The sequence below is a fragment of the Leptodactylus fuscus genome, chromosome 10 (assembly GCF_031893055.1).
Source record: "Leptodactylus fuscus isolate aLepFus1 chromosome 10, aLepFus1.hap2, whole genome shotgun sequence".
Classification (NCBI taxonomy): domain Eukaryota; kingdom Metazoa; phylum Chordata; class Amphibia; order Anura; family Leptodactylidae; genus Leptodactylus; species Leptodactylus fuscus.
The window spans coordinates 32285381-32302477 of NC_134274.1; the positions used below are offsets into that span (position 1 = coordinate 32285381).

The window sequence follows — 17097 nt, forward strand, 5'->3', positions numbered from 1 at the left end:
CAAGATGCTGATCACAGAGGTTAGTGGTGGGAATCTGCTTCATAACACAGCTGACAACCCCCGTATATTGTCACTGTGTACATCTATCATACATGCATAATGGATGTAACTAAGGGGTTAATATTTACTAACACACGTTAAGACAGTTTCTAGCTCACACGATCATTATATATTATTTAGATACTTATAGAAAAACTCATAGAAAATAATGACAGATATAACTTGAAGTTAGAACTTATTTCTATTATTGTTAAAGAAGGTTTATTAGAATTTCAGATGACAGATAGAAGATACATGTGTCAGTCACCAGCCAGTATCTGTGTGGGTACAGATATGAAGTGCATTATGGAGCACAGCGTGTGGGGAATAATGTTGAATGAGCTTCTGAGAATGGTGATAAAAGGACAGAAATTCTTATTACTTCTTATAAAGATACACTTAAAACTGGATGTTGGGAATGAACGTGATTGTCTGGTGTAGAACATGCTCAACGGTGCAGTACTTGAAAAGTCTTGGAGATGGTACCGTAGTGAGAAGATCAGATTCCAGAGAGGTCTCCGTTCTGTGGTTTCAGTCTTCTGCATGCATAAGACGGAAACCTGTCAGAGTGGGTCTGGCCGTGAGCGGCGGTGAGCATTTTATGCTCTCCGCCGCAAAACCGTTTTTTAAAATTGGACACAGAGTACTGCATGTCCGACTGTGTCCGATTTAAAAAAAATGGTTTTGCGGCGGAGAGCATAAAACGCTCACCACCGCTCACGGCCGGACATCTTTCAAACCCATTCAAATGAATGGGTATGAAAGAGTCCTGCAGGTTTCTGTATCCTGCCTCTGTTTTATGCAGGAAACGGAAACCTGCATGAACGGAGACCGGGCGCAGATGTGAATGAGCCCCGACATGAGACTGAAAGGATCAGAGTCAAACGTTACCCCAAGACAACCCCCTAGAAGTTATGGTAGTCCCACACAATAAAATGGAAGCAATAGGTTAGTAAACAATAGGAACAGAATAAGGTCAGTTTTTGGAAAACAGTATCATGAGATAATCCTTTACTAGTCCCACCATGGAGAAATTTAGTGCGTTACAGAAGCATAGATAATACAATAATAGTACAAGAAAAAACACATGCAAAGCTCAGACTAGAAGATAAAACAGATACTAGGAGTCATAACAAAGAAAAAAAATTGAGGATCATTTGGTTCTCTGTGCGGAGTGATCTCCGCTTAGTTGGATGTTGATTATACATTCTGACCGCGGTTGGGAGGAAGGATAGCGCTCCTTCTCACACTTGGAGTGAAGCAGTCGGTCACTGACAGTAATACCCAGTGCTATCATGGTCTCATACATGGGATGGAAGTTGTTATCCAGCATGGAGGTCACCACGGACAGTATCCTTCTGTCACCCACCACCTGTACTGGCAAACTGGAGGGGATCCATAGCAGTGCTCACTAGAGGTCGGAGATTTGTCAGAACCAGTCTATAACCTTCATCAAGTGAGATGTCAATGCTACAAGAGTTATACTAGGGTTTAAGGGTCAGTTAATGGCCATCATCCAGCTTATCGAACCCACGGTGATCATCACAGGTAAAGCCACATATGGCTAGACATCTTTCCAACGTGGAGGGTTTATTGCGTGTAATACAGTATAGTGATGGGCCTGGACACCAGTACAAAAACAAACTACTTCACAGTTCTTTCTTGCTCAAAGAGGGGATTTTATACAAGAGACGTCATCTTTGATGAAAGTAATATGTATTCCAAACCAAAAATCTAAGCTTGACTATCACCTTAACAGCTCTATTCAACTAAATGAGAAATACAAAGCACTTCCTAGTCAGGACTAATCATTTGACAAATACTTGAGCCCACTGCTCACGAGAGAAGATCAAATTTGCGAACAGATTACAATACCATCATCCCATGCAGACCTAATATCTAATTTCATAAAAAAAACTAAAATCGACACAAGTGCCCAAAGGAACCAAAGGATACTGTCACATCTCACTGCAGTAAATGCAGAGCGTGCAATATCCTTGTAGCTCCAAACAAACATTCTATCACAGACCCATGGGCAGAGAGAGAGAAAAGACAATGTACTGAAAGTAATCATTTACTACTCCCCTAAGACCAAGGAAAAAAATACACTTCTCACTTGAAAACACGTACATGCAGAAAAAAGTTCCTCTTATAATTTTTCTTTGCAGGCAAGAATAGATTTCCATGTTCATGCCAAGATGTGGCTGGCACCGAATCCATTTCTAATTTGAAAATGCTAATTTTTGTTGTATTTTTCCTCTTCACTAGTTATATAAAGTGCCAGACACCTGTTTGTAGTTATGAACTCTAATACTAGAAATGTCTGTATAGATAGATAGATAGATAGATAGATAGATAGATAGATAGATAGATAGATAGAGTAAGCTGATGGCTGGTCAGGTAATGGAGGGGGTGAACATCTCACCCAGACTACTCAGGTGGGTGAGATGAGAAAACTCCAGAAGGAATGTTTGTTCTCAGCAGACAACTTTCGTCCACTGAGCATTTTGGTAAATGCTCAGTATCGGGTTGGATTTTTAGGAATGGCAGGTAGGTTGGTAGTGGGACCTGTCATTCCACCCCCCTCCAGTCCACACTTTGGGGATGTTCCAGCAGCGACTCAGCTGTAGAGAGTCTGCTCATCAAGGAGGCTTAAGAAGTCAGCTCCAGCAGCAGACTCTAGGCAGAGCTTGGCTGGAGAGCGAAAGAGAGAAGTCATTTTTGGAGCTGTGTCCTGAATGACTCAACTGGCTTTTGATTTCTGTTATTCTAGGTGAGATAACCTATTTTATGTTTAGTTAGAGCCTAGCCGGGTAGGTATTTATTTTTGTATTGTTTCCTTTGTTGCGCACTACCTTTTTGAGTGAAAATAAAACTCTACCTTTGTTTTGGACTATAGAAACTGGATTTGTGTGTGTCTATGCCACCCCACCTAGCAACCCCAGACCCTGACTATAGATAGATAGACCTTTCGAATATCATGGCAGCCATTCTTCCCTGTTCTTCTGCTCTACCTATTTCATAAAAAAATATACAATAGCATGCAAAAAAATAGTGATCCTCAACAATCCCCTGCTGATCCCTTAAAGGGGTTATCCAGGATTAGAAAACATGGCTCCTTTCTTTCAGAAAGAGCTCCACTTCCTAATCTCAGGCAGTGACATCATGTTCAGTCAAATGGACCCAGTATTGAAATTGGTGGGGTTATGGGGAGATATCCCCCCTCCCCTTTATAAAAGTCTTTCTAACTCCCCTATAAAAATGTTCACACTCGATAGAAATACATTGATCCGGACTACAAGTGTATTTATTATGCAGATGTGAACATCTATTTCTCAAGCAGTACAAGCCAAGCGTCTCCAGCTTAATAGTGATAGCTGAAGAAAAGTAGGTTTCCAATCATTCTACAGACTGGTGTGATTTGAGGTCTAGTGTGGTCTATAAGTCTTTTTCCTGACAATCCAGAATAATCTATACAAAATTCATCACCTACCCTGCGTCCCTCTGGTGTCCTTCTGTCCTATTTGCTGTACTCCACTAGTACTACTTTGCTACACCGTTGAACCAGTTTATCTAAGCCACAGGTTCCATTCTGCTAGATCACTGGTCCATCTCTGATACAACACACACTCTATTCTGCTACTCTCCAGGTCCACCTTTGCCATACTGCTGGTCCGCTGGTTTATGTCTGCTGTACCGCTCTATTATAATATAAAAATAGCTAAAACTAAATAAGAAATGGATCCATTTGGTCCTCTGTCCTGGGGAAATAACCTAAAATTCAGACACCTTGTGGCTTCTTGTGAAAATAGAATTGAGCTACTAATATTCTAAATAAAGTTAATGGCTAAAACATACATAGGAGGATGGTCAGAGGACACTTGGCATCAAGTCACAGGGTAGATTTCCATGTCCTACAACTATTATTATTTATTTTTAGAGCACCACTAATTCCACAGTACTATATAATATAAAAAGGATATACACATCTAATACAAAAACAAGTACAATAAAAACTAAACTAGATGACTGAACTGGTACAATACGAGAGAGAGGACCCTGTCTGTAAGGGCTTACAATCTATAAGGGAAGGTTGATGGAGACAGGTGATGGTAGTATAGTGACATCAAGGTTACTATAGCTTGTAGGATTTTCTAAGGAGTGAGGTTTTAGAGATTTCAATCTCCTGTGTTGGGGTAGCGAGTTCCAGAGTATAGGGGAAGCACAGGATAAAGATGTGTGAAGAGAGTTAAGGAGGTCTTGTGATGATCAGAGTTTAGGCATAGGTAAGTATAGGTAGATTAGGGCAGAGATATTTGGTGGGGATGGCCTTGTATATCATGGATAATATTTTGAATCAAATTAGTTGGGCGATGGGATGTCGGTGAAGGAATAGGCACACAGAATAATTCAGAGAAGAAAGAGGTGAAAGGTGGATTAACTGGGCAGCAGAGTTAAAGAGGACCTTTCACCGATTTGGGCACAGGCACTTCTAAATACTGCTGGAAAGCTGACAGTGCGCTGAATTCAGTGCACTGTCGGCTTTCCCGATCTGTGCCCCGGGTAAAGCGCTATCGGTCCCAGTACCGTAGCTCTTTACAGTCAGAAGGGCGTTCCTGACAGTCAGTCAGGTACGTCCTTCTCCGCAGCAGCGCCTATCGCGCTGTACAGTGTGGCGGGAAGGAACTCAACCCTCCCTCCCCTCCTGATAATACTCGTCTATGGGCGAGCACTGTGAGCAGAGGAAGGGGGCGTTCCTCCCCGCACACACTGTACAGCACGATAGGCGCTGCTGTTGAGAAGGACGTACCTGACAGACTGTCAGGAACGCCCTTCTGACTGTAAAAAGCTACAGTACGGGGACCGAAAGCTCTTTACCTGGGGTACAGATCGGGAAAACCGACAGTGAGCTGAATTCAGTGCACTGTCAGCTTTCCAGCAATATATAGAACTGCCTGTGCCCAAATCGGTGAAAGGTCCTCTTTAAGAATGGATGTAAGTGTGTTTGCTAGGAGGATGCTGCAATAGTCTAAGAGGGAGATGTTTTTGTTGACTGAGTTGAGAAAAGAGTGGACACTCTTCATTGACTTGGCACAATGTAATGGCTTGAAAGACAAAGCAGATAGAAATCTTACCCTATGGCTGCAAAATTTTGAGACTGAGCCATTATACTGAGATTGATAAGTCTGAGAGAACAAAGAAAGGGAGAGATGATGAATTCTGCTTTACCAATGTTTTAGAAAGCAGGAGGAGGATATAGCAGATACACAATCTGAAATCATGGTAACACAATGGTAGCATCAGGGTCAGAGAGGTAAATTTGAGGGTCACCACCAGTGGTAATAGAAACCAATGGACTCTATAGCCTTTCCCAGGCCAAAGGTATAGATGGAGAAGATCCCAAAACAGAGCCTTGAAGAAAACCAACTGAGAGGGGGCAAGGTGAGGAGGCGGTGTTCAAGTTCCAGCCAGTAAAAGTATGGATGGTGTGGGAAGAAGATAAAAGGATCATCAGATCTGGACCTACAGCTAATAGTCAAAGTCCTACTGACTGCCAAAGTCAGATGGAAATTCTCTGCGTTGGATCTTCCTTCTTCCTTTGACATAGTAAATTACTCTCTTCTGTTAGAGACTCTCTCATCTCTTAACATGACTCTATCATCTCTCCTGGATCAAGTAGTGGGTAGGGCATGTGAGAAGAAGCCGTAAGAATTATATATTTAGGCAATCATTTTTAGGAAATTAAAAGCATAGTAACATCCATACCCCTATAGACCCCTATATGCTGTTTTATATGTAAAAATATTTGCAGGCAGCCTACAATTGGAGATTATTAATTCAATAATTTTATTCATTTGCATAGAGTCTCAGGAAAGGTTTCACAAAATGAAAATATAATCACTTAGTTATGACGGATGTATTTCTTCTCCTAAGGGAATTGAATAAAGCATATTAAATATTTTCCTCCGGGTTCCCTTGAATCAAGTACAATTTCCCACATAAGTTAGTCCACCAAGAAGCAATTTAGAAGAAGTTTTATTTACTTTGATCCCATGCTGGAAGCAGCTGATCTGTCTTTGATGTTTTAAGACATTTGCTTTAGCAGCAAAAATGGCCAAACAAAGACTTAATTCTTCAAACCCAGAAAGATCATTTAATGTGACCTGAAAAGCTGTAAATATATTTGTAGGTCACACGTAAAAGTCTGCGTCTTGTATAAGGCAGAGGACTAGTGAGCGATTCTAGCATCTATACTAATATACACTATATCACAACATACTGTACAAGCAGTGGCGTAACTGAAGTCTTGTGGGCCCTGGTGAAAACTTTTGTCTGGGGCCCCCTACCTCATCCCTACAGTAAATTCTTGATATGACAGTTATAGGGCACCACACAGTATAATATGCTCCACAGTGGCCTCCAGATAGTATTATATGCTCCCCACAGTGGCCCCCACCCAGTCTAATATGCTCCACAGTGGCCCCCACTCAGTATTATGTGCTTTCAACAGACCCCTCTTCTTCAGTGCTATTATTATACTCTGGTGTCTCCTCAGACCCCAGAGTATAGTAATAGGAGGCCCAGGGAAGGTGATTAAAAAATATAAACAAACACTCATACTCACCTTGCCTCACCATTCCTGTAGACATCCACGATCCATCCTGCTGTCTTCAGCCCTCTTCAGACGTCACTGCTGAGGCCTGTGTTTAGGCCTCAGTGGTCATGTGGGGTGCACTGATGTCGTTACGCCGCCACGCTCCACATGACCGCTGGGCCCTAATCACAGGCCTCAGTCACATGACACAAGGGCAACTGAGAGAACGCCGAGCTCAGGAGAGATGAATATACGTATTTATTATTTTCAGTCGCCAATAAACTGGCATAAATTAAATGTGGTGCAACACCCACGCCACTTTCACGAGAGGCACAAAAACACCAGTTGCGACAATCATTGCTATCTGGTATTGATATGGATTCTGGTTTTAAAGGGTCTGCACAGTGTTAGTAAATCACTAGTGGAATTTATTAACACTTGCATTGCCTACGCCAGTGTTAATGCCCCTGTTGGCATGAGAGATCTCAAACACATTGAGAGGTTCCGACCTGTTCATACTTATTGAGCATCTTGGGAGGTTCTATGCACCTGAACACACCAGTCTTCTGGCACAAGTTATAGCAAACCTGTTTTCTTATATTGATCCCCACCTGGCCCACTTTTTTCAAAAGTGGCAAGTCAGAAAAGTAACATGGTTGCACATTTTTTTGGTAGAAACAACAGTGTGCCAAAAAAAAGTGCCACCATTTTTTCTTCTTTCAACAATACCATACTTGTCTGTAGACTACGTGCAGCCTCAAGTAATTCAATGGAGCTTCACTACAATGTATAATCCATGGCCAGGTCTAGCATTGTTTCTGGAAGATGGCAGCCATGTTTTTCTAATGCCATACAACTTCCGATCCATTTTACGCACTATGCCTATGCCAATTTTTTACCCATCAGAATACATCAGATGCTTTGATCTGAAGGACCACCTCCAGGGATTTGGAAAATTACAACAACTTAAAATAAATTCAATGACTAATCTGAGATGGAACGTTTAGATTTGCTTTTTATAAGACTATACCCTTCACATGTCACGCGACAGACATTAATTAGATTTTCCAATGGACGTCTTAATGAGCCCGGTCTGTCAATAAACACAAAAATGGATCCAGTGGAAAAAAAAAGAAAAAAAACAAGCAATAGTGAAAAGGAACAGCGTGTCTAAGGCATGTCATAGGTTTTCCTTTGCTTTCTGTTGTCTTTGGCGGTTTCTGGATTTTTTCAATGAAAACAGACACTTGGCTTTGTGTGTTGCATTAAAAATATGAGCATGATGGAAAACATCCTGACACATTCGTGAACAGCTTTCTTTTAATCAGGGATCATGCAAATGGGTGATTGAAAAAAAAAAAAACTTAAAAAAAAAACAAACAAAAAAAAAAAACCTTACACTCGCGCGCTCTCGTCTTACTGATCTGTATCTGCCAGCACATGTGTAAATCATTTTAGGATTATTTAATGCCAAGGTAAGTTATCCTTTCACCGACATAAATCCGGGGTTACATTATACGCTGATAACTACTGAGGTACAGTCGTAAGACGTTCTACAGAACACAAGTCATCGAGTATCACCGGACTACACTGGGCATTAACCCTTTAAGACTATTGTAATTTTGGGACTTTACACAATTATTAACTTTTTTTGTTCTTACTCTTAGGCTAAGGCGCCACGTAGCGGGATGGTTGTAAATTAATTAGCACAGTATAACTGGAAGATGCATAATATGAAGCTGGTGTAGCAGAGCTGGATTTGATAGGTGATGAGAATCCCAAATTTACATGGTACAGAACCAAGAGTCAGCTTGCAATAAACTCGGTTTTAGGTCTGTTACATACAGAGGTAACAACTCCCTGTCTCAGCAAAATTCAATTAGCCGACCTGACAACTGGAAGAGCTGGAGATAAACTGCTCAGAAATACAAGCTGCTCCGAGCACTCAGCTCCCCCTCCCTCCTAAGAGCAGGGAGCTACGTCACTTGTCCTGGGCGGAGAGATAAGACCATCCCCAGGTCCGTGATTATGGAAACGCTGTGTAAACAATGAAGTGAATAATCTCAGAAAGCAGCCAAACAAAGCAATTTTGATAAAGCAATGTATTTAGGAAAGGTCTCAAACCCACATAAACTAGCAGTATAGATAGGATCCTTGAGATGGGACAACCCCTTTAATTCAGTTCAACTGCTATTCACTACAAGGGAGGTAGAGCTGTAGTAATGGTGCATGGCCATTATACAATGTATGGGACCATCTGCTTCTAGGTTTACACACTGTCCCAAAAGGCTAATGGTTCCAGGGGCAGGGTGGTGGCCTCACTGATCAGATGGTGATGAGCTATCCTGAAAATAGGCCTTACAAAAAGACCTATAATGTCATAAGACATTATGGGATTACACCAACACTCTATTCACAGCAATGCTGACACATATGACATGCTGACACATACACATCTATGAAATCCACCAACCTGTTGATGGTTTCCTTGTACTATCAATAGATTCTATATACATGAATGTATATTTGAAGTGAATACATTTAATGTTTTTTACTTATATAGCACCATGATATTCCACAGAGCTTTATACAGATATTGAAATCACTGTCTTATATAGGGCTCACAATCTAAATCCCATATCAGTATGTCTTTGGGGTGTGGGAGGAAACCGGAGTACCTGGAGGAAACCCACACAAACACAAGGAGAACATACAACCTCCTTGCAGATGTTGTCCTTGGCTGGATTCAAACCTAGGACTCCAGCGCTGCAAGGCATCAATGCTAACCACTGAGATTTCATTATTTGCTGTCCATATATTAATAGCAGCATATTATTTCCATATGTCCAACCAACCTCGTACAGCTACCATGGCTGTAACACTTAGCACCTTTCCCCAGCCATTACCTCGGGATACATGTATTACGCAATGTAAACCACCTTGTGCCGTATGAATTTAGTATTTTGGCAGATTTGCTCTTTAAGTTAAACTTTTTCTTAAAGGTTGAAGGAAGTTATTAGGGCCTTATGGATTACGTGCAAGTTACAGGCTAATATCCTAGCAGGAAATGGAGAATTACACTTTTATAGGCAGGATTTTGCTATGATGCCGTGCTTTTTTGGCAGGCTGCAACATGGGAAATGTCATGAATCCAGCCAAGGTCTTCTCTTTAAAAATCTGCATTAATAATATAAAGAGATTTGATACAAGTGTTATGGTTTTAAAGGGAACACAACGTGTTTGATCATCTGTTATAATGTTAAGATTGCGCAGATAACATTTATGGGCACAGATGATCTCTTCTAACAGTGCAAAGTATGAGCAGAAATGTCAGGACTTGGGGCCATCAGACATCCCGGTAATACTCCAACGTGTTTCTGATGCTACAATGTAATGGGGCTGTTAATAGGACGGGTGTATAGTGCACCTCGTACTTGGGCCTCTTAATAATTTTACTACATCTTGGGTGGTCTATGTGCCAGAAACTGAAATCTGTTCTGGCTTCTGCAGCTTTTTGCCCTAAGTAATATTAAATATTTCAGGCTGTGAAGGCTGCGCTCACTTTTTGACATTACACTTTTTTTTTTTTTTTGCACAAATCGATATAGGCCAAAACTGCCTTTTTTATAACAAAAAGAAAATTGGTATAACCCAGGATGATGTGACACCACGTGACAACTTTTTTTTTTTTAATGTAGATTTAATTTAATTGTAGATTTTAATGTAGATTGTGAGCCCCACTCATTCACAATGTACAATTTTTCCCTATCAGTAGGTCTTTGGAGTATGGGAGGAAACCCACACAAATATGGGGAGAACATAAACTTCTTGCAGATGTTGTCCTTGGCAGGATTCGAACCCAGGACTCCAACGCTGCAAGGTTGTAGTGCTAACCACTGAGCCACAGTGTTGCCCCCACGTGACAACTTTCTACCATGTCTAAGGCCCGGTTCACATCTTCATTCGGGTTTCCGATCGAAAAGAACAGAAACCTACGCGCATAAAAAAGTTTTTCCGTAAGGAAGTGCTGCTTGCAGAAGGGCCTGAATGCAGATGTGAATAAAAGGGGAGTTCCACTTCTGTTTTGACTAGGCGGACAGGTATATAGTATTTGTTGTTATAATCCTGTCTATGGGGTCAAAAAAACAACAAAAAACCCCAAAACTTAATTTTACCCCTTTAAGAGTGAATTAAAAGCGATTTTGACCACCAAGGCCCTCACTACAGCTTTAAGAGAAACTTTCATCAGCTCTGCCAAGTCCAATCATTTTCGGTTCCACTAATTCTGGTACAGTTGGATTTTTTTCTCTAGCCCCCACCGTTCCCAAGAAATCAATGCAGTTATCTTTGGTGCCTTGATATGCTACTCAGGCTCTGTACTGTCAAGTGGGTGGTGTCAGGCAGGGGGCGTGATGCAGAGCTCCAATCAATGTCAAAGCTCAAAATCCCACCCCTTGTCTGCTCCTGCCTGACACCAACCTTTCTGACAGTACAGAGCCTTAATAGTATATCAGGCACCAAAACTAACTGCACTTATTGCTCAATAATGGTGGCGGATAGAGTAAAAATTTTAAGTGCGCCAGAATCAAGAATCGGATGCAAAGAGCTGGATTTGATTCCTGTCTAAGCAACACAGGGGCCTGTAAGAAGAATATAGGACCATAAAGAGTTTAATGGTTTTTTTTTTATTACATATTTATGCAAAGCCACTATTTCATCCCTAGCCTTTTCTTCTATGGGTGACTACATTTTATTTGGACAATTTTCCGTTATGCTGAGGTCATGCCCATAACTCATTCAGTTTCCCATATTTACACTTCCTCATATTCCAAGGAAAATGCCAAAAGGCCTTGTGTAATCTATAGAGTCCCTGCGTTCTGGAAATCTGCAGGTGCCAAGATTACAACTTCATCAGTGTAATCTTCTCATATGCGATTTCTAGAGAAAAGTGGCATCGGATATACTTGGCAGCCTCTTATGCCCATACACAACTTAAATAACATCAACTATCTGCCAAACCCAATGTGCTTTTCAATTAGGGACTTGGGGGGTTGCCGGCCAAAAGCTCGCTCAGCTTAACATGTTCACTGCTGGTGCAATTTTCACACTTTGAGGGTTCGCAAATAACACTTTACAAGGGAGTCTGTCAGCAGTAAATGATCAAAGCACCTTGTAGATGCAGATATGCCTATATTTGGTGTCCCAATTTAATGTAAATCACTGTTTATTAATATGCAAATGAGGGTAAACAAGCTTTAGGGGTGAGGGACAACACGGTGGTTCAGTGGTTAGCAGTGCAACCTTGTAGCACTGAAGTCCTGGGTTCGAATCCTGCCAAGAACAACATCTGCAAGGAGTTTGCATATTCTCCCTGTGTTTGTTTGGATTTCTTCCCATACTCCAAAGACATACTGATAGGGGAAAATGTAGATTGTGAACCCCATATGAGGCTCACAATCTACAGGAGCAGGACTCTTCGTATAATACCGTAGTTATCTATGCTGTTAGGAGTCCCTGCCTCCCAACTACATGCTGTCCTATGGTATAAACGGTACGTCACAGGGACTATTAGCACCATAGATAACTAGAATGCTCGGAGTCCCTCTCTTGGCATGAGTTCAAGGCGGTGAATCCGGCCAACACAAGGCCCATGAAACTGGGTTGTGTAAATTTAGCCTTGCACATTGTACATGCAACATATGTACAACATGCTCCTGGGATGCTGCCAAATCCGGGATCAGATGTCTGTAGCTGAAGACAATTTTATTTTTAATGGCCACGGGGTACAGGAGAGGGGCCAATGATGGGAGTAGGCAGGTACCCAGCACATTATGGGAGAATAGTTGCAGCCATATGTGTATTACAGATACCTATAAAATGCAGGCCACGTCTATGTGGCACGTCTAGGTTGGTCAGAGATTTAGCCGACCAGGGTGCACCTATTTGGACACCTTCACATACTACTCTATGAAAGGTTTTTGATGTTTTTTTTAAATTTTTTATTGCAAAATGATGTGGCCAGGTGTTACTTTCAAGTCTATAGTGAAATATTATCAACATATGTACATGGGGAATTGATTTTTTTTTTTGCATTTTCTGGGGTTAGTCACATTTTTATAATAAACACATCTTTTAAAAATGCCAAACGTCCAGTACAGCGTTTTCTCGATAGGTTATTTTAGAGAACTTAAAACACATGGCATTTTCTAAGAACACAGAAACCAGCTCTTAAAATGCCAAACCCGTAGATGTCACATGTGAACTGTCTTTATTAACCAGACTTAAAGCGGACAATTTTTCATTCAGTTTGTAATACAAGTAGGAACCTGTTATATTTATGACGGGCACAGAAGACTTGTCACTACAACACAAAACACGTTGCATAGATTAGATTTCGGGAAAAAATTAACTTCTATACTAGATCATCATAGAAATGCATCATTACTGCCACCTAGTGGACACTTTATGGTAATATAACAGGGACAAGGACTGAAAGCCCATTGCAAATATTATTCCAATACTATAAACTGTTATTGCATTCTTTAGAAGTAAAATTACTTTGGGGTATTCCAGGATTTTATAATGGAGACCTATTCTTGGGCAATAGGGGATGCTAGGAGATACAGCTCGGAATTTATCAATAGAAGTTTGACACTTTTAGCTCGATGGTATTGGAATCAGGATTTTGGAGCTTCTACAAATGCTCCATATTTATGAACGCCCTTAGAACAGATTTATAAATGGTATTATATTTATTCCTATAGTAGAGTTTCTATTCCCATATAACCATCTATAACCATCTGCAGATAGCCATGTCCTAAAGGTGTTACATTTGTAAACAAAAGTTAAATATTTTGCAAAAATAATTAATAATATTGCTGAATATTAAATATTTTCTCTAAACATCTAAGGGTTCATTCACACTTGCGCCTGGCGGTCAGCTTTAAAATCAATTCACTTGAAATGGATTTGTGAAGGTGACCGCCGGTTTTTCGGACGGACACAAAGTCAGGCGTGTTTAAAGCTAAGGCCCCACAGGCCGTAAACGCAGTGATAAAGCGTATTGTTTCCGCAGTACTTTTAAGAGAAAGTTCAGAGTTTTCCTCTGCAGACTTTCTCTTAACATTATATCTATGGGAAAGCCGGCGGCGTTTCCGTAGATATAATTGACATGCTGCAATTTGCAAAGCCGCAACGGCTTTGCAAATCGCTGTGTGTCCACGCTGCGATCTTTTCCGCAAAGTGGGGATGGGATTCACATGAATCCCATCCACTTTGCCTGCACTGTACAATGCCGCAATTTTTCCCGCAGCGTCACTGCTGCGGGCAAATCGTGGCGTTTACGTCCCGTGGGGCCCCGACCTAACTTTGTGTCCAGGAGCAAACAGGTTTATTTAGAAAAAACAGGAAAATAAATAAACCTTAACTTCAGGCACAAAAACAACAAAATAAAATACAGCCTTAACTTCAGGCAAAATAATGTGAAACAAAACCCTGCTCGTCTGAGCACTAACTAAACAATAAGTACATGTGGCTTACTACCAACCACACAAGAAAACCACAATAGTTCAGTATAGTCTCACCAAATGCTCTGTGTGTCAGGACAAACCCAGGCACCTCCTCTTGTTCCCAGGATCTGCAGCCTTTTATGGCCCAGTAATGAGCCCGGGACACACACCTGGTTATGGTTACGTTCATGGGAATAGCCCTTTAATCCCTACCTGAGACATGCAGGCAACTCCTAAAGGACCCTACACACATTAGAAAAAAAAGACAGCCAAGCTCATCTGTTTCAGCAAGATCAGCTGACTACGGTCTCTGAGGAGTATTAAGGCCTGATCCTTTTGTTCGTTAAGATATTTTAGGACTCCCCCAGAGGAGTCTGAGCAAATTACGCCAGTCTCCCCATTGAAAGCACATACATGCACAGCTGAATCAAAATTCTGAAGGAAAGTTTAGTCCAGCTGTCAGCTATTGAGGATATATGGGCACCTTAAGGGCCCCGTCAAAAAACCCAATTGCAATTTTTTGTTTCCTTCCATTGTCATCCATGATGGGATCTCAACTATTATATCACTGAAATATGTATACGATATGTTAGTTGAAATATAAAATGCAACTTACATTTTGCGATATCACCTTCCAGCTGCAGAATTTGTGGCACTGGCATTGTGAGAACCACGATATCAAAGTTTTCAGGGGACCCCGACTTTCTGCAAACTTCCCAACTTCCTTCTCGAAGGTTTATGTGTGTTACATGGCGTTCATAACAGATGTCAGCACCTGTTTAGAGGGAGAGAAAACAGGGGAAATCTAAAAATCAAGATGGTGCCTGATCGGAAGTGGGAAGAAGCAAGTACTGCATAAAGCTTTTAAAGTGTGATAGACAGGTAGGAAGGGATTGGAGTAATGTATCTTCACTGGAGGTCTTCTTGAAGGACATATCTTTTTTTAATTTACACCAGTATACAATAGCATACCTATTAAAACCCGCTAGCGGTAAAAAAAAAAGCAAGCGACTCCCATTGAAATGAATGGGAGCCTTTTTTGCAGGCGGATATTGAGGCTGATTCCGCGTCAAAATCCGCCTGAAAAAAAAATCCTCCATGTGAACAGAACCCAAAGAGTCACCCGTTTAGGATCCCATTTCTCTGCAGGAATGGAGGGCAGTTATTGAGAGTGTCCTGCTCTGGAGGACCGCTTTGTCCTGTCCTGCACAAACAAACCACAAACGTGAATGGACAATGCCCAATTTTCCCTGTGGTGGGGCTGTACAGAAATTAAACAATAATTGCCAAGTTTCTCTGCAAATATAAGATGATTGTTTGGGGTCCCCAAGGACACCTTGTTATCCTCTTATTGTCAGAGAGCTTTTCTAACAAAATGGACAACACCCATAGCATCAGAACTAGAGAATTGCTTTAATAAGTATCAAAGACTCGCTGGTGTGAAATTCGGATAAATTATTATAAGGCTTTGGTCTCTTTACAATTCTGGCACTCAAGAGTGTGCCAGCATTGTAATCTATACCAGTCAAGGCTGGCGTATGTTTCTGTTTTAACCAACACCAGTTAGTCCCCATCTGGGCCCCCCTTGGCCTCTGCCCCTCTTGCCTTCATAGAAATTAGTGCGACGAGGTGCAGAACCAACAATATGGTACATCTATCCACATTTACACCTATCTATGCCACAATACTGCTACAGATGGGTTAGAAAGTTCCCTCAGTATGTCAAAAACAATGAATGGGCTTATTTACAATGACAATTTAATGATCTTTACTAGAGATGAGCGAACACTGTTCGGATCAGCCGATCTGAACAGCACGCTCCCATAGAAATGAATGGAAGCACCTGTGACGCTGACTTTGCCGGCGGCCGGCGTCACAGGTGCTTCCATTCATTTCTATGGGAGCGTGTTGTTCAGATCGGCTGATCCGAACAGTGTTCGCTCATCTCTAATCTTTACAAAAAAAAATAAAAAATTAAATGCAATCCTATTTAGACAAAAAAAACCAAAAAACCCCAAAACAACTAGTTATATAGTTATAGGATATCTACCGGAGGTACCTGACTGGCTGAGGTAGTGCTTGACAATGGAAGAGACTCCCTGAGGTGTAACAAGGTTGTAGGATCCTTCTTTCATCACCATTCCTTCTACTGTGGCACTCAGCGGTATACAGATCCCTTTAGCCACAAGCTCATCATAAAACCTGTAAGAGGATCACAAAAAACAATATCCAAAATTTAGTATTAGTGTTATCGAAGTCTCCTGGTGTCCTGATTTGTGCAAAATTTGGAACTTTTTGTGTTTTTTACCCACCAATTTTTTGGCTTATTGGAGGAGGCATTGCCTGCCACAGTCCAGCAGGTGTACTCTAAATATGGAAACAGAGACTGGCATAAAGTATATCTGCACCAGCTCCTAACTAGAGTATATTTGCTAAACTGGTGTACGGACTGCCAAAAGAAACAAGAACTTTTTTTTAAAGAGAAGTTCACCTTTAAATAAATAAGATAAACCTTATTCTAGCACACTTCAAAATAAATGTATCCATATTTTCCCTTCCTTTACATGCCAGACTGCTGAGTTTGGTATAATTCGGGCATGGTTTCACTTATGACTCTGTAAAAGAAAGTAGGAGAATTGAAGTTCCTCAGGGGCGGGGCTATATGGAAGAAGTTCCAAGCTCTTTGTAGGTTATTGTAAGTGACATTCAACAATGACAAACAGCATTGACCAACACAGACATGGCTTTTCTCCTAATGAGATGGTTTTGAGCCTAGCAATTTGTAATAGTGTTATCACTTCCCTGATGCCAAAAGTGCACAGCAACCTACAAAGGACACAAGAAGGAATGGCACCCATTGGAAACACAAGAAAATTCATGGAAAAGTTGCAAACAGAGAGCTTGTATAGAACTGCAAGCAATGACCCTTATGAAGGAAAGTCACAAGGGAGAATT

At 41.2% G+C, this 17097-nt stretch overlaps 1 protein-coding gene across 2 annotated transcripts in view; it reads right to left on the bottom strand.

Annotated features, from left to right (window-relative positions):
* Nucleotides 1-17097, bottom strand: part of RNLS (renalase, FAD dependent amine oxidase) — an 80079-nt gene that overhangs the window by 60600 nt on the left and 2382 nt on the right. Inside the window, exons 3-4 of one of the 2 annotated variants that reach the window (XM_075257561.1) lie at nucleotides 16193-16344; nucleotides 14759-14917 (exon numbers count right to left, since the gene is read on the bottom strand). In XM_075257561.1, coding sequence (XP_075113662.1) covers nucleotides 14759-14917; nucleotides 16193-16344 — 311 coding nt within the window. The remainder of the gene's footprint in view (nucleotides 1-14758; nucleotides 14918-16192; nucleotides 16345-17097) is intronic. The other variant, XM_075257560.1, reaches the window with a different exon arrangement.